Genomic DNA, 27,999 nt, shown 5'->3' with positions numbered 1-27,999 from the left:
TTTTTTTAGACATTGGAAGCTGGTTGCAGCTATTTGGATTTCAGCTTCATAACGTAGTTCCAGGATTCCCCAAACCTGATGTAGAAAACATGGAGCAGACTTACGAGCTGATGAAAACTCAGACAAAAACACAAGACTGGGACCCAAGTAAGGTAAAAAAAAAATAAGCATCACACCTTTTTTATTCCATATATGGAACTCAAAGCCAAGAAAGAGTTGCCAACTGTTACTGGCAGTAGTACACATTTAGTGTTGAATCAGAAAGTAATGAAGATTACAAAGGAGTGGAGACCAATCAGCCTTTGAAGACTGTAAAATAAATACTACAGGCATTTCAGGTGAAAATAATACACCAAATGATTGGATCCTTATAATTGAGAGCAAACAAAAAGAATTGTGTTTTGTTTTTGTTTTTTTGCAACAGGTGGTCCTTGGAATTCAATGTGAGCTCCAGAAACAACTGAGAAATTTCATCTCTTTAGAGAGGCTTCCAATGACCCAGATCAGTGGTATCCAGGAAGGATGCCAAGACAGGAGGCCCGGGTTTTCCGCCATTTCTTCAGTTTTCGGTAAAGGTGTGAAGTTTGCTATATTGGATGACGTTGTATCCACTGACATTATTGGAGTTGCCAACGATGACAGCAGGCGGATTGCGGCTATCCTGAACAATGCCAGATACCTGAGTGGCCTCCATTTCACCATTGATGGGAAAGATACCCATTACTTCATCAAGTCGGGGCCTTTGGAAGGTGACCTGGCAGTGATTGGCAACACTGGTGGAGGGCGCATTTTGGAAAATGGTGTCAATGTGACTGTGTCTCAGATGACCTCAGTGGTGAATGGAAGGACTAGACGGTTTGCCGATATTCAGCTCCAGCACGGGGCCTTGTGCTTTAATATTCGTTACGGGGCCACTGTTGAGGAAGAAAAAGTGCACGTCTTAGAAATGGCCAGGCAGAGGGCAGTAGAACAAGCCTGGACTAGAGAACAGAAGAGGCTGCAGGAAGGAGAGGAAGGGATTAGGGCATGGACAGAGGGAGAGAAGCAGCAGCTGCTAACCACGGGGAGGGTCCCAGGCTATGATGGATACTTTGTGTTGTCTGTAGAGCAGAACCTAGAACTTTCTGACAGTGCCAACAACATTCACTTCATGAGACAGAGTGAAATAGGAAGGAGGTAACAGTGACAATAGACTGCCTGCCTTTCTTTCACCAAAGACTGCCTGTTTTTAGACATTCAATGATTTGTTGTACTGTTTTTCTAGAATGACAAACTCTGTAAATATAAAGAAAACTGGAGAAATCATTTCCAACTGCCTTTAAATGTGACAAATGATGGTATTTTATTATTGTTCCATTGGGAGTTCATTTAAATTTGTGGCCCATGCTTTGGAGGACCGGGGATTGCTGAGTTATTACAAATTGCTAAAATTTCCAGGTTATTCAGCATTTTATTTGAGGGCTTTTGTATAATCAGAGGGCCCTGCATTGATCCTTGATATGCAGAAGTATCTCTCAGATCATTTCATTAAATTACTTTTAAACGTGCAAACAGGAGCAATGGATTAAATGCCACCTTTTAGGATAGATTGACATAAATTCTCTGAAATTACATTTAGAAAAAATAAAGTTGATGGAAATAGTATTTCCAGTCCTTAAGAAATCTGTCAATAAACCTCGCTTACTTGTGAGAGCTTCTAAAGCTTTCAATAAATTAAGACATCTGAGCTAGTCTAAAACTAAAGCAAAAATCTGTTGGTAAATGCTGGAGAGAGGTCTCTTCTAACAATGTGATAGCAAATACAATTGTTACAAAGCCCTCCAATGTCAGTCGCCCTAATTCAACACACTGTCTGCTTCTGCTCTGGTGTTTGAAGTTATGATGGTAACAATGAATTAGAATATATACATTTAGTCACAAGAAACTGTAAATAGCAAGTGCATTAACAAGAACAAGTGCTAAAATCAATATGTCGTCACCCATTATAATCAATATTATTGTTAATCTGTAGGCGCAGTTTTTTGCAGACAGTAAACATTGCTACAAATATTCATGCTAAAAATCTGTATAGAGTTTACTTTTCTACAAATTATTTAATGCATTACAGTACAGATTAAAGTTATTATCTGTGCATTATTGGTATATAATGCATAATTTGGGTGGAGCTTGTGCCTTTTTGTTTAAAACAATATCTTTTAAGTGTGGAATAGCAGAAGAGAATCTTAATGTTCTTCAAGTCCATGTTTTTTTAGACCCATTGGGGGGAAAACTAATCAGTCGTAAACTGAAACTTTTTATTCCGTTTAATATTGAGTGTTTTTCATTGCATATTCTATCGCTTAACAAAGTTGTAAAATATCCCATTTAGGGATGCAAAAGTCATTTCTTATCATAGTGCCAGAGCTCTTTATCATCACTCACTGTTCAGGAGTTAATAAAAGACACCCCCCTGCACATATTTAATGGAAGTATTAATTGTATGTTATTTGCTTTATTTTCTTAAATCATTTCAGTAATGTAAGATTCCACATGATTGTAACTTGTGCAAGCATTCACCTGTACAGTATTTCTTATTGAAGGAAAATTGAAGTGAGGTGCCTCATATAAAAATACATAACATTCTATTGTCTTTATATATGTTGTCCAACTGTGTTTTCATGTATGATTAAAAGATACCCTTCTTTTACAAGACAGAGAAGTGTTGACAACTACGCAGACATTCATCAAGTGTCAATTTCTGTAACTTTGATTTTTTTCAGTTGCAAAGTATTAGTAATCTAGATTGTTTTATTAAGAAAGTGCTTTTGTAACCTTAATTACACCATATAAAGGAAGCACCATGGATATAAACAAGTTATTACACAACATTGATTTGGAAGAAAATTGGTATGTTCATTGACTCATAGGAGTATCACTCTTGATTTTAGTGATGGATTAAGTTATATTTAAATACAGCTTCTCCGAACAAACTCTTGTGTTCAAGTTGGTTTACTTATTCTCTTTTCTGAAAAGATTTTGACATCTGATAAATCAAGTCCTCAAGTGCTGTCTTTAAAGATCTTGAATGCAGTGGTTTCACATTCTGACGACATGGAATGATGTACTGATTGCTAAAGACTACTACAGATGAAGTGAACTGTACCTTCTGGCTGAAGTTTTCTTAACAAACACATCTGACCATTCCCTTTTCAAGAAAAGCCTTTGAAAAATTGTTAACATTCTCTCATCACGTCCATATCTATAATGCATTTAAAAAACTAATTTCATAACAGAGAATGCACAGTACTGCTGAAACTGCAAAGCAAACAATATAGTCATTAATACTTTTCGAAAAATCTGGCTGCTATAAGTTCAATATAGGGGAACATTACAAAGAGATTATATAGTAGGATTGCAACAGAAGACTTCTTAGCCTTCTTAAACTAAATGTCAAGCAATTGGAAGGAAAATCACTATTTATAACTAAACAGTGGTAAGAAATACTTTTAACATTTATTGCTATTATACGCCTCCACATTCAATGAAGGATCATTACATAAATCTTATTTTTATATCCATATTTTATAATTAATCTCCCTATAAAAAAATAGTTTTTTGTCGTCCATTCAAATATGTTTTTTCTTAATAATGCAGCACTAGGTTAAATTGTCACAAATGCACCTTGGGCCCTGCTTCCAAAATCTGGTCATCAGATATTCTCCACTTTTATTACTATAGCAAAATTGTAAAGAACTCAGTATTTGCAGGTGTTTTATAATTTGGCTAATGCATCTGTTTCAAACGCATAAGTTAATAGCAGCTATAATACATCTTTAGAATTATAAACTCATACACTACACCGGTATTTAAAAACATTCACTTTGTATTGTTCTTCTGACAACAGATGACACACTGTCATTATTAAAAAGAATGCAACTGCATATACATGTGGTTTGTTATATCTAGGAATCCCTTCATGCGATTAAGTTAAGTTGTGTTGTCTAAATCAGAAACCAACAATAACATTGGTCTAATATGGCTTCTTCATTATGGCAAAATATAAGCAAAAAGTACTTCTAGTAACTTCAATTACACCTTTCAATTGTACATTTGTCGTTATTTTATTGTTTTGGTAACAGCTTTTTGTTTGGACTCCAACCTATTAGCCAAACTAATTGATGAACAAAGTCTGATTTTAAAGTTTATCGTAGTCGTGAAACCCAAATTGTTGCACTTTTTCTGAAGAGTGAGGAAGAATATATTCTTTCTCAGGCAATCTGTTTACATGCTGTACCGAAAGATAAGAAGTATAAGAAAGACAGCACTGTGAAACTAAGGCTTTACCAAAGGTGTGTAAACATCCTGTGAATCATGACACATTTGGTGGTTTAAAGCCAAAACATTAAGCACTGATAGAAAATACATAGTGCATGCATTCATACATTCTGGTGTCATTACTACAGATTCAGTTTTTGTTTTATTTTGTTTTAGCAAAGTATCTAAGTTCTTAATTTGAGAATAACAGTCATTTTAGGTTAATTTGTACAGTTTCTTTCTTTGTGGTTTTTTAAAAATATATTTCCTTAAAGTTTGTTGCACTGCCTTATGGTTTCTTTTGTAACCTCTTCAATGTTCCTTTCTTTACAATTCCTTGGTCAGATACATAAGGTTAAAAATAATATGAACATTTTCTCTTATTGTCTTGTATTTTTGTCAGTGATAGAGAAAGTTTTAAAAGGTGTTAAAAACATACAGTATGCAGGAAAAACTAACCTATTCTAAACTGTGTTTCAGATTTTAATGTATGGATCAAACATGTATTTGTCAAATATTTTTTCCCAAAAAATTATTTGTTCTTTCAACTCACTATTACCAATGCTAACACTACCTGAGCAGAAAATTGGGTTAGTACAATGGAAGTCTTGTTGCTAGGAAACAGTGCATTCCAGTGACGTCTTCCTGCTCTCTTCCTGTGGCTGAAATGTGGGTATTGTGCAGGCTCTTGTGAAAATGCTCTACTGAATTTCTCTCTGGGCTTCATACCCAAGGCATGTATTTTCTACAAGTGCTCCACAGCAACGTGCTGTAAATAGTAAGAAGTTCATATATTTAAGTGTCAAAATTTCATGAAAAACTTACTTTGAACTTTTAATTTTTAAAAAATAAATGTGCAAATGAAGCTTATGTTGTACTGTTTTTTTCTTTCTTTATACTATTAGACCAGGATTAACGACACCATGCCTTGCTATGATTTTTACGTTGTTTTCCCTATTATGAAAAACGAAACCTGCACTGTGCATAAAAGTGCAAGTTAATGTGTTTTAATGAAAAGCCACCTATTTTAATTGGAATATTTTAGATTTTCTTCCCACTCTACATAAAGAATTCCAAAACATTACTACAGACATCACCTTAGGTGACAACACAATGCTATATTAAAAAATAAAACATACAGTATATAATAAGTTTCTATAAAATTAGAATATAATAAGTTTGGTACTCTATATAGAAAGCAAGGAGAAGATATAATCACCAGATTCGATTTTTATACACAATCAATGATCTGTAACCTTATCTGAGTCTTTATTATATGTGGGTATAAAATGTCCTAAGAAAATAAGACGAAATGAACAACTTCTTTTTGCCTTTGCAGTGTCTTGATTTTTATACACTTTACCATGTACATAAGGCAATAGAAGTTGTTTACACTATGTTAATAGTCTCACACCATTAGTATTTAGTTTTGTAGCACTTTATTAATCTCACTGTAACATAGCATATACAGAGTTCACACTAATAGGCACAATTAGCTGGTCACCATATCACTTTTCTTTAAAGTTCTAACTTATGTAAAACAATAGATTTAGCAAAAAGAAAAAGAGGAGGATAAAAAGGCACTTGACTCAAAATCATCTGATAACCTTGGTGAGGCAGGATGTGTTTTTGACATTTTGACTGTTTATGTTCCAAAAGGTAAAAATAAAAGCCTGAAACCAATATACGCTGCTTGTTATGAGTTAGAAACATTTTTCAAGTTGTGTTCATGTGCCATTTAAGTTATATTTAGTCTTTAATTTAGTGAAGTAACACAAACAAAAACTGTATTTTGTACAAAAACTGTATCCCACTGATCAAGAAAGTCCTAATGTAGTAAATAGAAATCTTTAACGTGGATGGATATCGTACAATTACGCTATTGTGCATTGCTATTGTTAGTGTTATAAAATAAATTATACCGTGGAGCTGTAATGTTGGGCCTTGGAAGAGAAAAAAGAAAAGTGAAAGATTCTGGATACGGTCTGTGATATTGTAATTCTTTACAATGATAAAGTGAAGGTGTTAGCACTTACTCATTTTGTGTCTTCAGAAAGGCAGTATTTTTCTGTTTGGGAGCACTTTTGGGATGCTGATAAAATATATCTTTTGTGTCAGAGTTGGTTTCTAATACCACTTGTTTCAGGTGCAGTGATGTGTTGTCTGGAGTCATCACAAAGCCTCATTTTGTTCTTACTGATTTAAATTTAGCAAATAAATACAATTTACTATCAATTTATTTGAAATACTGGGTAAATGTCACCCCACACACACAGCTTTGAATTAGAATTACATGACAGGAGGTGCAGTTCTTGGTTTGTTTCCACAATGTTTGGGGAACTGGGGCTTTGGGGATTTATTTTACAAGTTTATGTAGTGCTTTGATTTGGGCCCTTTTGAAGTTCATCTTTGCCTCAAGGTACTGTATACCACCTTAAACCAAAGAATTGCCCAGGAATGATTTGCACTGTGCATGTAACAGAAATAGCAGGAGAGGAAATGTCTAGAAACAGATATAGTCCAAGTTCAGGAGGTCAGAGCTGGAGAGCTGGGTCACTAAAGTATGGGAAAAGAAGGATGATCCTCCATCACAACCAAGTCAATCCCAATACACAGTCAAAAAGTATTTCTACTGTGATGATGCATCTGACCTGTCGTTCAACTTGATGTCTATGACCCAGTTAACCAGTAATGTTCCTGTAACCCAGAAGAATTCCCCTGTTGTCTACAGGGCTGCTTTTGATATGTTGCCTAACACAGTAGATAATGAAACCCTTAAAATCATTAATAATTTAACGGTTTACATGCACATTCATCACCTCAGCAGCTTCTCTCACTCTCTTTGCAAAAACAAACACAAGCAAGGCGATGTTTCAACACCATTCTCAATAGCTTCCAATCAGAACATTTCCGTGAAAACATGCTTTGATCTTGCACCACATTGTTTTACCAAATCTAAAGCTGCAACTAAGCACATGGAGTTTCATCAATTTAACACTGTGACTGCATGCATGCAGGAGCAAATAACGATACCTGTGTGAAATGACTGATCATTTGATTGAGCGTGATTGATTTGACTGGGCTACATCCACAGATAACAATCATCAAGAATGAGAGAGCATCTTAGTGATCTCCGTTATGCCTACAGTGAATACAAAATCAACATACAGTACCATACATATGACAAATTATAAGTCATACAAGTGAACTGAAAAGTTATACAATAAATGACACAAAGTATGTGTGTGTATCTAGCGTGCTTCTAATGTGAAGCAACTTAGCTTACCTAATATTTACTACGTAAAAAATATATATATTTCAAAATATATTTCAAAGACCTAAAGCAGTGATCCATCCATCCTTTTTCTAAACACTTCATCCAATTCAGGGTCATGGGGAACCTGGAGCCTATCTTGACAAGCACTGGGTGCAAGGCGGGGTACACCCTGGATGGGGCACACAGACACAGACATGCACAAACTCACACCAGGGACAATTTTCAGAAACGTCATTTAACCTACCAGTATGTCTTTGGACTGTAGGATGAAACCTAGAGAAAACCCATTCAAACATAGGGAAAAAACTCCACACAGTAGTGTTACTTGCCCATATTTCAAAACAGCTGCAAGAAGTGTAGACTTAACTCTTCACAACTTAATTTCATCAGCCGTTGGCTTAAATCAGATTGTTAATGTCGTACTTAAACCAATTTACCAACTTTTCCCAACAGTTCAGGTGCTCCATCTTTAAGTGTAGTAACCATGCGGACACACCAGCCCTTCGGGACCAGAGCTGAGCTACCCAGCAGTATGTGACAAGTAAAATAACATATTACTTATCTTTGTTTCCTTCAAAACAAAATAGTGACAGCAGAAAGTTTTTTTTAAATCAAAACCCTGCAGAGCTTGTTTCCAAATTGGTGTTGTGTGAGCAATATAAATAAATATAACTGACAATGCACATTTTAAAAGTAAAAAAAAACATTTCCATTTAAAGTGTTCATGAATTAATTCTCTATAATAGCCCTTGGATTATTCCAATTATACAATCAAGAGAAAAGTTGCTATTCAAATTAAAAATAATGTTGCATTTGATTAGGTCTAATAAATAGTATCTGAAATTATGATTATGTCAACATTTTATTTCCACTCTCACTGAGTAAATTAGTCTCTCTCATTTCCTCCCACAGAGCTTTGATTACTCAGTAAAATGTTAAATCCTGCAGTTGTAGAGCAGTGGGTATAGAGAAACTGGTTTGGCTAATCCAGGCCTTTTCAACCTTGATTATGTTGACCTAAGTGTCAATGAGCTTTCAATTCAACTATCTTTTCAGTTTCTTAATTGAACTCCACATTTCTACAAATAATGTGACCATTTTAATCATTTTTTCATGTTTGCAATCTTGGTAGGTAAATTAACATCTCTGCCAGTTCCCAAATTGAAAAAGACTCAAAAAGGTCTAGCTATTTAAATTTGCGGTTAAATTATATAATCAAAAGCTCAGCTGGAACGAAAATCATGGGATCATAAAGGTCTGGCCTAGTCATACAAAACAGTAAACTGTGCAACATGAAGCTATGAAATTTGGAATACACTGACAGTAGGCATAGCCAAAGAGTCAATTTGGAAGACAGTATTCACAAGAGGACACTAAAATCACAAGCGTCCAACAAAAAATATGGACCCAAGCCATCATGGATCACAGAAACAAATGGTGGTGCAACTTAGTATAGCACCTTCTGTTTTCTCAACAAATTGATTTGCTTCACAATGCTGATTTCTATAGAAGCATGTTAGTGCCACAGAAGATCTAACAGATCACCTTCAACTGTACTAGATTTTCACATAGGCACATAATATTTTAATGGATTCAATTAAAGGTTTAGGGGCTTGAAGCTGGTAAGATCTTTTTTCCTCTGTGCCTAGTCCCCTACAACCCCTTTTCCTGTGGGTTACATTTACACACAAAACACTGTAGCTTGTTCTGTCTTGATAGTACATTTACATTTTCTCATGGTAAATGAAGGATCAGTGTAAAAATAATTTGCTACTATTAAACTACACTTGTTTTGTTGTCTTTATTATTACTCATACCTTGGTAGCTAAAAGCAGTATCTACCACAGTATTCACATTGCATTCTGACACTTAAGAGATGTTGTTCTCATTCTCAAAAATCAAAAAGCTTAGAAAATAACACCCTAAAATCATATACAGAAACTAACACAAGGCCATTCTTAATATCTAACCTTGGAATAACGTATGCTATACTATATGACTTTCATGATCACACAGATCTCAGACTCATCTATGATCAGAAACCTGCTTAATCCTGGAGAGCATCATGGCAACCCTTCCCCTATCCCAGAAGCACAGGGCACAAGGCAGTACTACTGTACATTGTGGATGCAACAGTAGTCCATCAAAGATCCCATACACAGAGACAATTTAGAGACAGCAATTAACCTAGTCGTCACATTTTTTGGGAGTGATGTGTTGGATGCAAGGTAGAACTGAAAATAAACAGCTGCTCTTGCCCTTAGTTCAGAAAGCAAATCAATGACAGGGCTATGTAAAAAAAAGGATAACTTAGAATAGGCAATCAAACCTAAATAGTGTGTCTAATTAGCAAGAAACTGGAGCACTGAGTAAAAGCCCACTTTTAAATAGATGGAGCATGCAAACTTCACAACAGATATACAAAGCAAGAATCAAACCTACGTCCCCTTTACAAAATACAGTTATCATGTCAAACAGCACATTTCTTCAAAACTCAGATTGTTCCTGTACAGTATTTTTTTTTAATTCATATCGGTCATTTCCGTTTTCTTCGCATGAATTGAATGTGCACTGAATCACAGCTACATTTCAACAGAAAATAGAGTAAAACTAATTTTACTACTCATCATTAGTGTTTCACATTTACATGACACATACATGGGAATTGGTGACTAAAACAAACACTAATTCTCATCTTTCATCCTTACTAATAAAAAGACACTATTGATTTATTACAAATGTATTACCTAATCAGCTTTGCATTAAATAGTTACAGAGCATTCCACAACAAATCACTCTAAATTTTAAATCTTATTCAAAGGACTTCATAAGAGAATAGGTACTGGTACATCACAGCTTAAAATGTGGTTGTTTCTAACCTCCTCACAAACACCACAATTTCATGTTGAATATTGAAATTGTTGTGAAATTTCTATATTTTATACATGATAAAATGAATAACACAAGAGTGAGACCATTTTTTTTCACAAGTTACTCCAGACATTGAAGCTTTCTATCTTTGCAGTTTCTTGGTCATTTCAGTCCTGAGTCTCATACTCTCTTGATGACGGTGATGTGTAAAAAAGACTCAGCACTGCAGTTTCTCATTATAACTGCCAACAAGTGAGTATAAAACTCTCCAGATTCCTCAGGCACATTCAGTCTTGACCAATACAATTCCCAGATAACAAAAATAACACTTCCCTTATAGGAATCACATCTGCTTCCTTAGGTTTTGACTGCTGATGTCAAGAGTGAAGAGATCTGAGGGAGAGTGAAAGCAACTGAGAACAAGACTATCAGATGAGGATGAATAAGACTTTTATTGCCTTTTATAGTCAATGTGGGCTTTTTCTTTTAGTTTAGGTGTTGTGCAGCAGCTGTGATTTGCTTCTGGCAAAATAGATAAAAGGTATCCTGTCAAAGGCAATCTTGCTGTGTCCTTTGGAGTTCAAATCAGGCCATCGGTGGAAAGCTGAAAGTTTGTTTGTGCAATGTCTCTCTTCACTGCATCTCCCACACCTTCAAATGGTGATTTGCCCTTCACTGTCCTCTTCACAACCTTGTGTGATCGCAAAGGCATCATTTTCAGCATCCAAGCTGAAACCCAGTTTTTTGGTTGCATTTATTGTTACATCTAAACATTTTAGTTTTATACAAAAGAAATATTTTTTTGGTGGAGCAGTGGCACTGTGGCTAAGGATCTGTGCCTGTGGCTGGAAGGTTGCTTTTTCAAATCCTGCAGCCAGCAGAGGAATCCTACCCTGTTGGGCCCCTGAGCAAGGCTCTTAACCCCAACTGCTCCAGGGGTGCTGTATAAATGGCTGACTCTGCGCTCTGACCCCAACCTTCTCTCTCCCAGCCTGTGTCTCCTCATGGGGTATGCAAAAAGACAAATTCCTAATGCAAGAAATTGTATATGGCAAATTAAAGTGATCTTATCTAAAATATATACAAAACACTCTTTTTAATATTGAGTGAGCTACCGCTCAAATAATTTATACATCTTCAGAATTACCACCTCCAGTTCTTAAATGCCACTATTTAGCATGTTTTCATGGATTCATTAAAACTTTTCTTACAAGCTAGGAAAGAAATGTGGTCAAGGAGTCGAGAGTTGACAACTCTATAGTGCCCTTGATTCTTCCAACAAAACCTACCTTGAACACATTCGTCAGTGCAAGCAAAACTTTCTCAGCCACCGCCGGCTCCTCAGGCTGCTGCTTAGCTGCTCTTATTGCGACTCAATGTCCTTGTTTTCAGTTTTCTGCTATCAGCCTTTCTGCTGTTTGTTGCTGAGCCTCAAACCTTCAGCTTGGTCAGCCTGTCTCTTCGTCTCTCTATGTGGCGCTCTCCAGGGGACACTTGGTGTGGCTGTTTCTTGCTCTGGTGTTAGCTACCCTCCCTCACCTGCTAAGATGGGGGATGCATATAAATAAGGAGGAACCTAGCTGTCAGGTGAAGCTCGTGATCATGAAGACCAACAACAGCTGGCTTCTCTAAGGCAGTAGTTAAGGCTGACTGCCTGTCAAAACCTTCAACACCAGTTTAAGAATGAATTGTGTTAACTTTGTTGTTTATTATATAATGAAACCTAGAAAACCAACATGAGTAAAATGCTCATGGACAGGTTTTTGGGCTGTAATCTAGACAGTCACTGACAAATCAAAGATGGATTTTGAATGTACAAGTTCAACATCCTATCAAGCACTAAAATCACAAAGGAAATTGGCTGAGACATTACATTACAGTGTAAATATGCAATTTACACTGTAACCTGAAATAATGACTCAAACCTCATTGTGGGTAGTTTCAGGAGCTATCAGATTCTTACTCAGGGAAATGAGGTAAATGAACAGAATCATTACCCAAAAATGTTGGAGGCACAAGTAAGAGAGAATAGTGATCACATGTTTGAGTATACAGTACATATGGTGATCTGTTACTAATTTCTTCCTAAAGATCTGGTATGAAAACTTCAGTAAGTCCCATTTCCCAGGACACATTTCTATTTTCACATCAGACACCACTTTACTCGTGAATACAAAAATTAATTTGTTGATTCTGCAGAAAAGAAGGGACCATCAGTTTCTGGTGATAAACAAACACATACAGAATGTCTTGTGGGTATACTGTAAACCAGTGATCCACATGTTGAAAGTCCCACAGAGTGCCTCTGAATTCCCCTGCACTCATATTTAACATTGTGACTTACAACAATAAGTGGTTCTCAAACAGTTGTATGAATGCAAGATCCTGTTTAACACAAAGCACTCATAACATCGCCATGTTATAAGCTTAAACAGTTTCTGGAATAGAAGGTGCTTACTTTTTCAGCAAGTGATGTTCTATGTCTTTCATTGTGTTGTCAAACCAAAAAATAAAACCTCAGCAGGATTTTTTAAATACTGTTCAGGTCTTTGAAAGAGCAGATGGAGGTTTTATTTTCATCCAATGCAACACAAACACCCTAAGACTTGTCATGCAGACCTACCCTGTCTGCGTTTGCTTTTTTACTATTTATTTCAGGGTAGGACTTCACCACTTGGTCACTTTTTTGGTCACTTGCTAGATTTTTGAATTATCTTAAGTTTTTCTTGCTTTGGATTACTACCACCATTAGAACCAGATACGTTTCTCTCTTTTGGCTGGTTTTCTTTCTGATTATCCCACCATAGACTTTCCTGGACTAATTGCTATTACGTATAACAGGTTTTAACATTAGTTTTAAGATCTGTACTCCTTTCACTTTGGAAAATTAAAATTGATTTAGCTTGTTCTTTAGCACAGAATGACTCACAATATTACTTAAAATTACACTTGATTTAATTTGCCATGTGGGCTAAAAAAAATCAAAAATTGACGTTTTTTCCAGACACTCTGCATGCCACAAATTCTGCTTTCTAGTCTTTGTGGGCCTCTTGTTGCATTAGCATTGCCTTTGAAAAAAATGTTTGCACACTTCCCCACCACAATAAAGCTATACTGCTGTCCAAGGAGAGCACAAGAACCTGTGTACATCAATAATTCACTTCAAATTCAAACGTCCAATTGTTTTTTTTCTGCAAACTAAAGCTTAGAATCAACGGTTATAACGGTTTAACCATTTTACCTTTGATATTGATGTTATTCTCACGCAATCACATGAATAATGACTTCTTCACTAAAGCAAAAATAAGTTCCACACAAAAAGCTACTGTTGTTGAATATTAGTATCCTTCTTGACTGTAATATTACCACATGAAGCCTGAAGAAGTATTAAAATTTGTTTTTTAATGCAACACACACTTCTTAAGCATCACCGTTAAACATGCGGACCCCTGTACTTTCGAATGCTTCACTTCCCATTTAAGCATTTAAAGTGACAGCCCCTCACATGAAATATACATAGATGTACATTAATTTTGCATTTAATACCTTGGTTCCATTTGTTCTTAAGTATATAAGACATGAATCAGTCCTTAATGGCTAACATAATAGAATTATTTCAATATAACAATCAATATGTATTGCAAGCACTATCTTTTATCAGGAATAAAAAAATCTAGTTCTAGACCATTTCCTGAACTACCGAACACTAGGTAGTTCTAGATTTGTGCCAAGCTAAATCAGTAGCATCATATACAGTGGTGTGAAAAAGTGTTGGCCCCCTTCCTGATTTCTTATTTTTTTGCATGTTTGTCACACTGAAATGTTTCAGATCATCAAACAAATTGAAATATTAGACAAAGATAACACAAGTAAACACAAAATGCAGTTTTTAAATGAAGGTTTTTATTATTAAGGGAAAAAAAATCCAAACCTACATGGCCCTGTGTGAAAAAGTGATTGCCCCCTAAACATAATAACTGGTTGGGCCACCCTTAGCAGCAACAACTGCAATCAAGCATTTGCGATAACTGGCAATGAGTCTTTTACAGCGCTGTGGAGGAATTTTGGCCCACTCATCTTTGCAGAATTGTTGTAATTCAGCCACATTGGAGGGTTTTCAAGCCTTAACCGCTTTTTTAAGGTCATGCCACAACATCTCAATTGGATTCAGGTCAGGACTTTGACTAGGCCACTCCAAAGTCTTCATTTTGTTTTTCTTAAGCCATTCAGAGGTGGACTTGCTGGTGTGTTTTGGATCATTGTCCTGCTGCAGAACCCAAGTGCGCTTCAGCTTGAGGTCATGAACAGATGGCCGGACATTCTCCTACAGGATTTTTTGGTAGACAGCAGAATTCATGGTTCCATTTACCACAGCAAGTCTTCCAGGTCCTGAAGCAGCAAAACAGCCCCAGACCATCACACTACCACCACCATATTTTACTGTTGGTATGATGTTCCTTTTCTGAAATGCTGTGTTACTTTTACGCCAGATGTAATAGGACACGCACCTTCCAAAAAGTTCAACTTTTGTCTTGTCAGTCCACAGAGTATTTTCCCAAAAGTCTTGGGGATCATCAAGATGTTTTCTGGCAAAACTGAGACGAGCCTTTATGTTCTTTTTGCTCAGCAGTGGTTTTCGTCTTGGAATTCTGCCATGCAGGCCATTTTTGCCCAGTCTCTTTCTTATGGTGGAGTCATGAACACTGACCTTAACTGAGGCAAGTGAAGCCTGCAGTTCTTTGGATGTTGTTGTGGGGTTTTTTGTGACCTCTTGGATGAGTCGTCGCTGCGCTCTTGGGGTAATTTTGGTCGGCCGGCCACTCCTGGGAAGGTTCACCACTGTTCCATGTTTTCGCCATTTGTGGATAATGGCTCTCACTGTGGTTCGCTGGAGTCCCAAAGCTTTAGAAATGGCTTTATAACCTTTTCCAGACTGATAAATCTCAATTACTCTGTTTCTCATTTGTTCCTGAATTTCTTTGGATCGCAGCATGATGTCTAGCTTTTGAGGATCTTTTGGTCTACTTCACTTTGTCAGGCAGGTCCTACAGTATTTAAGTGATTTCTTGATTGAGAACAGGTGTGGCAGTAATCAGGCCTGGGTGTGGCTAGAGAAATTGAACTCAGCTTTCCAAAGATGTGATAAACCATAGTTGATTTATGTTTTAACAGGGGGGACAATCACTTTTTCACACAGGGCCATGTAGGTTTGGATTTTTTTTCCCTTAATAATAAAAACCTTCATTTTCAAAACTGCATTTTGTGTTTACTTGTGTTATCTTTGTCTAATATTTCAATTTGTTTGATGATCTGAAACATTTCAGTGTGACAAACATGCAAAAAAATAAGAAATCAGGAAGGGGGCAAACACTTTTTCACACCACTGTATAAGACATATTCTGTATTGGACACTTCTAACTCCTAAACAGTAAGTTTGTCTTGGAATGTACAGTACACCTAAAATATAGTGCCATCTGTAAATGTCTCTACTATCATTTATACAAAGCCTCAGATTTATGTGACAATATTGATTTATAGCCTTATTTATTTTTGTTAACTCTTCCAGAGGGGTTTATTTGCAGTTGCTGGAACTGGATAGAATTAGTTTATTGTCATTTCCCACAAAGTTGATTAATCGTGTTGATTGATCATGATGTGTTACTTTTATGTGATCAATAGCGTGCACTTGTATGCACTTGGCATGATTTGGTTTTATAGTTTATTTTTCCTTTGTTCTCTCAAATTGGTGTCAGAAGAAGATCTGAATAATTGAAAAAAAAACTTTTTTTTTTCTTGCAGAGATTCTCTCAATCTTTATTTTTAATGCCTTACAAACACTGTCAACTTAAATGTTGCTCCTTTCTTTCTACCATTGCCAGTTTTGCAATTTGACAGACTCTCACTGTGTCCTAATTGGACTTACTAAACTAAGATTCTTTAATCCTTTTATATACCCTTCACCCATTACCATACTGGATTTGAAAACTCTGGACCAGACAAAAGAGCACCACCTCCTGGTTGACCAACACTATTTACAGTGCAAACTAGTTTCCTTAGAAGTCTCCCATCCAAGTACTGACCAGGCCAGACTGCTGCCTTATGTCTTTGAAACAATATTACAATTATAATCGGAAGGTTAGCACTTATGGATTTAACTGTGCTGATTTGCCATAAGAGGAGGATACATGTCGAACAGAGAATTGGGATTTTTTTTTTTATTCGGACAGCCGAGAGAAAGGCACAGTGCCAATATGTGTGTGCTAAAAGGAGAAAATCTATTCTTTTGTCAAGGGCCCTAAGAAAGGATGACTGATATCCTCAGAATACACTTTACAGGATTCTTTAAAATGAGGAGTCTCATTTTACAGTTTTATTTTTCCAAATTTCAAGTGTATAAGGTCTCTAATACATATTTTGCACTTTATTCTTGACACCTAAGCTGTGTCTGCCTACTCATTTACAACTAGACCTCTGCCACTCACCCATCCTCCTTTGTTAACAGCAAGAGTACGTTATTATGGGGTCTTTGTTTCACTTTGTTACACAAACCGCACTCTTCTTCTTCCCACCAAATTGTTTAGTCAGACATGTCCCAAGTCAATCTGAAAAAAATGATACTTTGTGAAATGCCACTTCAGAACACTTTTAGTAGCATTTCTAATGCCAGCCATGTGATGTGTACTTTCATCATGAGAAGAGAAAACTTAAAATGATATTTTCTTGTTTTACAGAATGATATACTTAATGTGACTGTACAGAACAGCTTTGCTTCTTGGTATGAGTTTTGAAACAAAGTAACACAGATCTATTGGTGCTAAATTAAAAAGAATAATTCCATGGTGTATAAATTTTGCATGAATGTGGGTATGTCTGTGTCTGCCCTGTGAAGGACGACCCCGCGATCCTGAATTCGAAGAAGCGAACTGAAAACAGACGGACATAATATTTGCAAACTAATAGAAATGTCAAGAACCAATATGATACTTGGTTGAGTCTTTCCATCTTTTAATTTGGTTATCTAACAATGTATATAGTGATATTCTACACTTTCTATTTCTATAAATACCATGTAGTGAACATTGAAGGGTAAGAGAATAATATTGTCTGTTCTTCTTCCCTCAAATTCTCTAGATAGCCTACTGCATCAGTCCAAAAGGCAAAGCCTCTTACAATACTGAAAAGGAGGTGTTTTGTCATACAGGTGTTCTCTTGATTACCTAAGACATTTTTCATTTCCCAAGAGAAATACAAGTAGTGGCTACTTTATTTAGCATCTCTCCTTTTCATTTTCCTATTTCGTTCTTGACTTTTTTTCTAAAATACTGGATATAAAGTTAGCTGAGTGCCACTAGATAATGTATTTAGCAAATTGCTACGCTTTTGCTTCAGTTTGTTAATGTTTTCACACACAAAACTTGTTTTGAGTTTGAGATTTTCTACAAAAAACAGGAAATGAGAAACAGAGTAATATTAGTAAAAGCCTTCATGAAAGTTAGGAAGTGAATGGAAAAAAAAATAGAATATATTAGCTAGCAAAGCAGAACAAAGTGCAGAAAATATTTTAACCATTTGCAAAATAAAATTTATGGCCCAAATAATTTTAGTTTAACATGCATTGATTTACAATTCAGAACATAAGGATTTTAATGTTCAGGATTTCAGATTCAACTAGATCCATTTAGTGATCCCAGTTTAATAAATATGCAGTATAATATAACTTATACAATAATGAATAACGCATTTTAAACAGCTTTCCTTTGAAATTTCCACAGTCCCCTTCTTTTTAATTCTTGCAAAACTGGAGAACAACATAAGACGTAAATATTCTTCTATGCACAGGAATGGCACAGAATAGCAGTTTTGGCTTCAGTTCCTGCAAAAGCCTTGTAACTGCACGTTTATTGTCCAACAGCATCACCTGTGTCCAATACCACACCTGACTTAGGGCAGTCCAGAAACTCACTAACTAGCTCATACCAATTACACATCTTATTCAGCTTAAGACCTGAAAGCATTTTTTTTTTTAAAAAAGGCCTGAAATAAAAAAGAAATTATCCTGTAAGGAAGGAGTTGGTTGGGAAACCAGAAGACACAGGTGTTACCCAGGTCCAACTGTAAAGGGGTAATTTTTAATGCTAAGGCCTAAGAGCAGAAAAAAACCCAGACAAACAAACAGCTCAATTAGTCAGCAATTAGAATTGGTTATTAAAGGATCAGTAAGAACAAAAAGTAGCTTACACAAGAGTACTCCAAAACCAAGACTAAAGATCACTTATTTAAAATGTTTTTATCAGCACAAGCATTCTTAAATATAACATGAATATATTTTGCTTGGTTTTTTTTTTAAACTTGGTAAAGGATTAAGGAACTGCATTTAAATGCAAAAATGTAAGCATACCAATATGTACAACTTGATAAATTTTATTTTAAAATGTAAATTTGCATATTTCCATATGACATTTATAAAAAAAACAGAAATGACAACCACAGAGCTATACAAGGGTGTAGTAATGACTAACAAAAATTCTAAACCATATATCATGTGAACCAAGATTGGAATATCCCAGTTTGACTCATGATTTCTGAATTATGCAGGAAAGAATGTTAATATAAATTACAGATCTAACTGCTGTACTGAAGTAAGTTAAAAAGCACACCATATTCCCCTCTGACTAAATGCTGACAAACACTGAGAGATATTAAACAAAATACACCCATTTTGTATCCATAATATAGGAAAACAAATATTTCAATTTCCAACAGAAAAATCTACGTATTTTATCCATTAAAGAATTTTTAAAATACCACAAAATACATACAAAATGATAAGTGCACAAGCAACTTATTACATCAACCCAGAGGTTCTCGTTCAATGCACCCACTAATGACATTTACAGTTCATAATACTTACATACACTAAAAAGTGATTAATTCTCCCCTAAACAATGTGCATATCACATAGTAGTCTATACACTTTGCATAGCTGTTAGGTCTGAAGAAAATCATTGTTAGATTTCGTTAAGGATTTAGAAACAAAACAGGGGCAAAAAAATCAAACGTTTTTACACTGCAAACTCACGGTTTCATCACTCTTTTTCTTTACAAACATAGAGATAATTCTGCCAATGTATAACGCCAAGAGAGCTGGTTTAAAAACAGATATGCCGTTAAATTCATTTTTCTGGTGAAGCAAATTCTACTCACAGCACAAAAACCTTTTGTTTGGTGAATGACAGACTACAGCATTGTATTACTGCTCGCCTTGCTGATATGAGTGATGCAGCCACTGAAAAGGTGGCATACATTATTGTAGAACAGTTGTATAGATTCTCCTTTTTAGTTCTTATTGCATGGTAATGCAGCAAATGATCAGGATACAGAGGAGTATTTGAAAATCTTTTATCTAAAACCTACAATGCAGTCTACCTTAAAATTGTAAATTATGACCATTGCTTTTGTTTCTGTTACTGCAGACCGCGATTTTAAAGCTTAGGACACATCCCATGTATCATACAACAACAAAAAAAACACTGCTTTTCTTGGTCATTGTATTGTTTTAAAAGATCGAATTAACTTATTTATTTTGTTTCTGCCACTGTCTTTGCAATGGAACGGATTTCTTCATCAGTAGATGTTTTGATTGGAACATTCCTAGGACAGGTTAAATACAGCAACAGCAATAACAAAGACAAAACGAAAAACAAAAACGCCTCTCATTATCTAGTGAACAGTGCATGAAAAGTGTCAAAAACTCTAAAATGAAATACCTGGTTGTTTTGTAACCTAGATACAGAAGTGTCAAAAATGCATAAGAACAAAGCAGAAACTGCAGAAAGACTGGACAGGTGTAGAGCTGATGGGTTGCGGTAAGGCAATAATATTTTCTGAAGTGATGAAGACACAGTATAACTACAAATGCAATTTACTTACTTAGTTTTATCTCACGTATTCCAAGAACACAGTAAGACATGGTCTCTAATGTTTCGATAAATGTACAATGAAAGAAAATTTAGCTACTATTGTATCTGTTTTACACTTTTATATTGCATCAAAACATTTCTATGTTGTATCAAAACCTTTCTCAATCGGTGAAGATAATAAAAAATAATTAACAGATTTACAATACAATGAAAGCTGCGACAACCTGTTAGTCAGGAGTGCTCAAAACAATATATGGTGTTCACTTGGAATCTCTCCTCCTTCCCCAGTTATGAATATATTTAATTTAAACACATGGGTGACAATACAAAACATGACGCAAGGACAAGGGAATATTTTTTTCCACAGTCATGGTTTTACCCATTATGTCAGTCAATGTAGTCCCACCAGTAAAATGTCCTTTTTTGGAAATTAGTGCAGAAAAAAAACACACTTGATGAAATAGCACTTGGACAACAGCTTATGGCTTGTGGTCTAGATAAAACTGGCATTGCATGTTTGTGCTGAGCTTCCCAAATGAATGGGATTTGCACCTTTTTCCCAGCTGTAAACAGTTGAAAAATCTTACTGAAGTTGTAATTTCTATTGTGTAAAATGCACAAAATATCCAATATACCTCTATGTACATAAATCCACTGACATATATGAAGATCAAATGGTGTGTTTAGTAATGACCCAGGGCACATGTAAAGGTAAATATCTCAGTTGTCTCGATCTATTAAAACATAAATTGCATTTTTCATGACTTGCATCAGAAAAAAACACTACTCTTATTAATTACAGTGAAGTATCCTCAGGAAAAGACTGATCTTTTTGCTCATTTAATCACATCTTCACCAGACTGCTCTAAAAAATGCAGGGTGGGTATTTCTCTAACAGTACGAGCAAGTAGTTCTTTTCCCACCCTACCATGTTAAGAGTCTCTCGAAAGCTAAAGCTAATTAAACAGGACTGAGTTATGGTTGGTCTTGACCGTTGTAAAGTCCACATCCAAATACATGCAACATTCTTTGAGGGGGGAGTAATTTAAGGACAAGGTGATCAAGATTAGTCCACTGGCATCTGATCTGGAAAGGAAAATGTCCAGAGTCATGGTTCGGTATTATACAGAACGTCCATTGAAGGTTGGCATAAGTTCTTTGGGTGAAGGAGACATATATAATATATTTGAAATAAACAGTCCTTTCCTGAAGACCTGTAGTTATTATGCTTGAGTCAGATAATCATTCAGAAAACAATTATTTTATTAAATTAAATATTTTTTTTAATATTTAGTAAGTTTAAGTCTGTTTTGATGTAGTTAATTAATATTGGCATTTTTTCTCAATGGAAAACATTTTTTAACACCTTTCAAATTGTCCGATTTTTTTTAAAGCTGTGCTCTATCCTATTTTGCCATTTTTTTCTAATGCAGTCCTTTATTTGATCTTGTTACACCGTATCGTATCACAGGTGGGGAAGTACTCAGCAGCCACCAACGATTGCAGATGATCATGTATATTCCTTATTAAAATGGCTTTATGGACGGTGCATATAAAAACAGGGAAAACTCCAAATGAAATACAAGGTCTGCAAAATAAAAAAAATATTATAAGCACATTGTATCATTGAGCTGAAGTCATTGCACAGAGGGAGTAACAAAGGACATTTTCAGAAAATGATGGTGTTTTGACAGCTCTTTGACTCAGCCAACCTTCTATCTAATGCATGTAAGATTCAGTATCGTGCCCAGTCTTGGATTTGCTGATATAGTTATTTTCAACGGTAACTGGATAAAGCAAAGGAATTGCAATGCCCTGGTCAGGTTTCTGGTAGGCTGCTATCAAGTTCTTGATCTTCCGAAACATTCTTTTATGGACACCTGGAGCTGTCTAAAACAAAAACAAAACGAACAAACATTCAACATAGCGTCTACTGTGCATCTTCAAGTATGTGGTATTATTTCAGGTCTTTTCTCATTTTTCATCAGTTAATTTTGAATCTTGCAAAACACAAAAAAAGACAGAGAAGAGACATAATACCAAATAATGAATGAGGAAAAAAACATTTAGTTTGACAGATGTTTTCCATTTTCAGTCTACCATATTTAAAAATTCAACAGTTTATCATTCTGACATTTTACCACCCAAGGCTTAAGTGTTCTACTTAGAGTGGATTAAATACATGCATATATAATTAATATGTGAACAGAAGAAACAGAACAGCAGTGTGGACGTGTCATGGCTGTAGACTTGAGACTAGAAGATTGTGAAATCAATTACCTGATTGGATACTGCAGTGGTACCCTTGAACAAAATGCTTCACTCAGACTGTACTACTTAATTGCTCTGCTGTACAAATGGGCACAAGTACGTGTTGCTTTGGATAAAAATGCAGCCCCAGTTGCTAAATATTTTTGTATCTTACCTCAGCTGTCCAAGATCCCCCTTCAACCTGGTAGAGCCTATATGTGTAGACAAAGCCTTTGAATCTGTAAACCAAATGACAGATCTTAATAACATTCTCCCATCAACTCAAAACAAAAAATAATAACGGGTAACATTTTAATTATTCTAGAAGTAATTCAAACTTTTAAGACATTAATAAATTGCGTTGCATTCCAATTCCCACAATCATTTTACGGATCTGTTGTTTATAAGAAACGATACATTTGACATAAAACAGAATATGAATTAGAATGGGCGGTATGCTTGTGTAGTACTTGGTACCGCTGTTGTTTGACTCAGCCAGAATGTAGAGTTTTCATGCTTTTTTCAAAGTTTATTTCAGTTTTCTCAACATGCTCAAGTTTCCTCCCACCTTCTAAAGATATGCAGGTGTTGTTAACTGGCGTCTCCAAACGGTGTGTATATGCCTGTGCCCTGCAGTTGACTGATATCACAGCGAACATCTTTCTGACATCGGATGGATGATATAAGACATTAACGTTTTATTCTAGGTTCACACACATTTTGTAACTTTTGCTGAGCCATTCTTCAGATTAATTCTCAGTGTAAAATCTATATATTTACAATTTAAATAAGCCATAGTTATATTACTATAATAGAGTCAGGCTATTGAAAAGAAATGTCCCCTTATAAAAACACAAACTTAACACAGCAAAAACTATTGAGTTAGGCAAAAAAGGAAGGCTAACATTTCTGGCTGAAGAAACATTGTATCTTGGAAGACATGCGTTGCAATGTCGAGGTCACATAAAATCCAGTGAAGCTCAATGTAATGACATATCAGTTAATATATAATGTGTTCGTATAAGCATATAATATACAATATACTATGAGGCATTAAAAACAAAAGCTATTGGTACCAATAGTTTGTAATGGCTCACATTGCATAACTCTATAAGTAGTGTACTGTATATAACCACATGAAAATGATCTTTTTCACAATTATTCACAATTGAAATGCTAGAAAGTCCATTAAATGAATAATATTTTTTAAGTTAGATTTGGCATTATGTGTTTTCTGTGCTCTACAGAAGATGAATTTGTAAAGCATTTAAAAAGTCTATGATGTTCAATGTGTTCAATTTGCATCTGAAAATACGTCTTGAAGTAAGTTAATGTATGGCAGATAAGCGCTTCATAATTCATAATTTCAGATCAAGACAGCTTTAAAAATGTACAATTTAAAATTAAATGTGTTAGAACAGAGAAGTCAAAGGAGTCACAAAGAATAAAGGAAGTGCATGAATTAAGAAACTGTGACTTCTGTATGAATGTCCACACCATTAGATAATGATTTCCTCAGCATGCAGAAAATTTAATTACAAGACTGTTCTATGAGAAAATGTCATATGGTTTGGTTGCCCAAAAGTGGAACATCTTATCTCATCGTCTTGTCCTGCTACCTTCTCCTTTGTTTTCTATTCTTGCATTTGTGTCTCTCACTTTCTGGTGCTATAATTTCTTATGAGTGGGAGTATTTTTCTAACATGTTTTTTAGCTTCTTGATAAAAATACCTACTTAAAATATGTGAGTTTACTAGTAACAGACACAATTCCTGTCTGTACAAGGAATGTCTGTACATTTTTTTTCTTTCTCCACATAAACGCACAAAGATTTTGCGATTAAATTATTGGTACTCTGTTTTAAATTAGTTTACTATAACACCTCAACCTCTACTTGATACCATAAATAAGTTGTTCAAAACTTGTTTAACAAGGAATATTTCCTATATACAGTATAATTCACATGAGTCACTGAATAATCTTATTTCTGACATGGGTATAATACTTCAATTTGCAGCTACCTACATTGTATACTAACTGCAAAAACTAGTTTTATGTCACACATTAGTACTTCTATTTGTTTTCATTCAACTGTTTACAAAAACATCCTGAACTAGTTTTATCCCACAGAAAAAAATGTAACCTGTCATAAAGACTATTCCTATAGATGTCTGAGGTTGAAGCAGAAACATCTACAACCATTATTTAGCAGGACTAAAATCCATTTAGTACTGCTTACACAATTTCACATAATGCAACATACCATCATCACATTACTTATAGATCTTTTTATTAACATGCAATGCACAAATCTTTGGTATGACCAATGACCTGAGAAAAAGCCTGATACTCCATATATTCACTGAACTCAACAGTGAACTCAATTTAGCACGACACATTTCGTTCCAACATTACTTTTTATGTTGATTGCCCATCACACAGCACCTTCTGTTCTCAAGCTTCATTGTTTTCTGTGTAAACGCAATATATCAGCAACCCACTAATTTGTTTTTTTTAATGTGGGTTCTGCAAAAATGATGTAATGCACACAACAATGGGAATACTATAAAATTAACTGAAATAAAGCAAGACTCCAGATTTAAGTTTTGCACTTAATTTTTGCAGCAATGAGGTGGGCCTACAGAAACTAAAAGCCAAGTGTCCAACATAAAGAAAAGCAGCAAACAGTGGGTTAAATTTAAGAAATCTTTACTTTACAACTAAACTCTCCTTTTCAATGACCCTCTTAAGAGCTATTAATTTACAAAACATTACAATACTTATCCAGTGACAAGCCCAGAGACCGAATGGCGGCTCCCACTTGGTTTGAACTAGTAATAGCCCAAGATACATTTTTGCTTCCAAATGTTTGTAAATATACAAATAACTACTCTTCTACGTGCCGTTTGTACTGTGCATTTTCATTATGCAGTATTTAAAACATGCTGAGGGCTTCAAACACATGGCACAGACAGAAAATCTTTAGGCTGCTTTTGGTTTTCAGGCTAACAAAACCGCTAATCCTGTTGGCCGAAATGTGAGAGGTGAACAATGTACTGTTAGATCAGGAATATTCTCTTCTTTCCTTAACTTGTACCTTTACATTTTTGGGGTCATAATTTTTAATGTACTATATTGCACAATAATACCAAATCATGTAATTTTTGTAAAGATTACAATCAGTAATCAGTTTTTACTTGTGAGTGATGGGGTTGTCAATCAGCTGTTTCATTATCCTGCAATCTTTCTCTCTCAAATACCCAAATAAAGCTTCACAGCCAAACTTTTTTTTTTGCTTTCTACTTTTTTAGCATTTAGAGTTAGGCTGTAGTTGCTGCTCTACAACAATACCAATATATTAAAGAAAATGTCCTAGATTATAAAGTGGATTTATAGACCTTGACTTGCCAGTATGGACTTGTGAAATGTGTAAAAGTGTGTTTATAATGATGTAGTGAAGAGTACATTCCGATAATGTGCAATTATATGCTGAGATACTCATTAACATCAACTAACAATAACTAACATAATTGTAAATGTTAGTTTAACATTTACAATTATCTTAATTCTATAATTGTGGTAACACAGGCATTAAATAGCAAACGAAGAGAGCCAAGACATATTCCAATAACACTAGATGGTGAATATATTTGTAATAAATTATTTAATAAATCAAATATTTGAAAAATTCACAACCATTATTGAAACTTAAACTCTTTCCAGCACAATATGATCAGATTTGGTGTCGGTTGCATTGCTTTCAATTTGGACTCCACTGTTACTTTAGAATGTAGTTTCACTAGTGAAGATCCAAGCCCATTGAACAAAGACATTGTGCTAACCTCAACATTAAAAAAAAACGTTTTAAAAGAGGCAGTCTTATTAGTATGTAACAAGAAATTAATCTCTTTAAATTAGTGAAGACATACATTACCTTAAATGAGCCAAATCCTAGTTTCTAAAGTGAATAATAACTGTACAGAAGACATACGCCTCTAGCTGAAATGTATACATACAATAAAAATACATGCACTAATTAGCTTTTTACAGTAACTGTTTTGAACATAAGCGAACATCAATAAGCAGTGCATCAAATCAACAAAGTTTCAATCATGTTCTGAGAAAGTTTTTTTAGAGAACCATTTTTCTCCATCACTGCTGAATTTGTGATGAGTACCAAAGTCTGGCACTGATCCTGTGATTTGCACTGAAATTGCAAATGTATTTTCCAATGCATCTGTCTCAATACTTACAGCACACAGAGGCAATATACACCAGGCACGCTCTCGCTGTCTCGTATTAAATAGCTGCCATCTTGCCCTGCAGCACTCAGAAGTTTTTCACCTGTTTCCCGGCTGATGCCTCCATGATAAACAGACAAAGAATCCATCATGCTGCTAAAACCAAGGTGATGCAAGTTGCAAGTACTGTCAGAGAAGTGTTCAAATAACTGGGGAGTGCAGGAAATGAGATAATAACGAATAGAAAAAAAGAAACACAGGAAATAACATCACAAGTGGTTCAGTCTCTCCATCTCCAACATCAAAATGAAATTAGTCGGTTCTGTTTCTTGTTGTAAATTGGCCAGTCAGCAAGTTTATGCAGCTTCTGTTAAATTATTTATAATAAAAAAGGTTCCTCTTCCAGAGTCAAGAAACTACAGTATACTGATAAAACTTGCTAGCACACAAGGGACAGCTCAAATTGTTGTGTTGTGGCCCATAAGCTCCTCATTCTGTAGGTACATATTACATGAGCACCAGATAAAATGTGGGTTTCCATATTATGGTTTTGTGCGGAAGTTCATTTTAAACCAAGAACATGTGGCTCTCCTTTACATGTTGGCTTGTGGGTGTACTGAATGAGTTGCCAGCTACGATGTAATAGTGAATATCCAGGCTTCTTTCAAGAAAAAAGCTGGGCAAGATCCTTGGATCTTTTAGCTGTTTGTTACTTGACCCTGAAGTAGCAGAAAATCTACAGATACAAATCTTTTCATTTACTGTATTTATAAATGAAACTGATATGAACTTCAAACACTTGAAGCCCTGTAAGAAAGCTCAGGGCTGGAAGACGGCGGAGAGAGAGCAATCCAATACCAGCTGTGAGCAAGTTACAAACTAGAGTCTAAATCACTGAGACTGGTGCCTATCAGTCATGGGAAGATGCATAGAATTTAGAAGGGGAAAGTGTAACTGGGATAATGTGGTATATGAAACTGTTAAAGTAATGTAACCTCACTGGAGCTTTAAAAGCATTTCAAACCTACTGGGTCACATCACTGGTCTTTTGGCTGAACAGATCTGACACTTGTAAGGCACCGAGGTCAGAGAAGCACTGAAGAAGCGGATCGAATCCAATTTCTGACCACAGCTGCCACACTTGGGA

General features: G+C 35.4%; 2 protein-coding genes across 2 annotated transcripts in view; one reads left to right on the top strand and one right to left on the bottom strand.

Annotated features, from left to right (window-relative positions):
* tenm1 (teneurin transmembrane protein 1) overlaps window positions 1-5,154 on the top strand; it is a 214,199-nt gene extending 209,045 nt beyond the window's left edge. The window contains exons 30-31 of the mRNA XM_088925605.1: window positions 10-152; window positions 425-5,154. Of these exons, the coding sequence (XP_088781731.1) occupies window positions 10-152; window positions 425-1,180 (899 nt within the window). The 3' untranslated portion in view covers window positions 1,181-5,154. The remainder of the gene's footprint in view (window positions 1-9; window positions 153-424) is intronic.
* A 13,694-nt stretch (window positions 5,155-18,848) lies between these two features.
* On the bottom strand, window positions 18,849-27,028 carry sh2d1aa (SH2 domain containing 1A duplicate a). The gene is made up of 3 exons (XM_088925604.1): window positions 26,865-27,028; window positions 22,787-22,850; window positions 18,849-22,251 (listed from the first exon to the last, which is right to left on the bottom strand). Exons 1-3 carry the CDS (start codon window positions 27,002-27,004, stop codon window positions 22,081-22,083), a joined length of 375 nt encoding a protein of 124 aa, XP_088781730.1. The 5' UTR covers window positions 27,005-27,028; the 3' UTR covers window positions 18,849-22,080.
* Between the last annotated feature and the right edge of the window lie 971 nt (window positions 27,029-27,999).

Source organism: Atractosteus spatula, chromosome 9 (genome assembly GCF_055471065.1).
Source record: "Atractosteus spatula isolate fAtrSpa1 chromosome 9, fAtrSpa1.hap1, whole genome shotgun sequence".
Taxonomy (NCBI): domain Eukaryota; kingdom Metazoa; phylum Chordata; class Actinopteri; order Semionotiformes; family Lepisosteidae; genus Atractosteus; species Atractosteus spatula.
This window is presented reverse-complemented; position numbering and strand designations above follow the sequence as displayed.

What these genes read in the sequence shown, in the direction of transcription:
- sh2d1aa (XM_088925604.1), bottom strand. Translation starts at nt 27,004, where the DNA reads ATGATGGATTCTTTGTCTGTTTATCATGGAGGCATCAGCCGGGAAACA. An exon ending in GTATATTGCCTCTGTGTGCT is followed by an intron (nt 22,851 to 26,864) that starts GTAAGTATTGAG and finishes TTTGGTTTACAG; the next exon opens with ATTCAAAGGCTTTGTCTACA. An exon ending in GGGGATCTTGGACAGCTGAG is followed by an intron (nt 22,252 to 22,786) that starts GTAAGATACAAA and finishes TTTTTGTTTTAG; the next exon opens with ACAGCTCCAGGTGTCCATAA.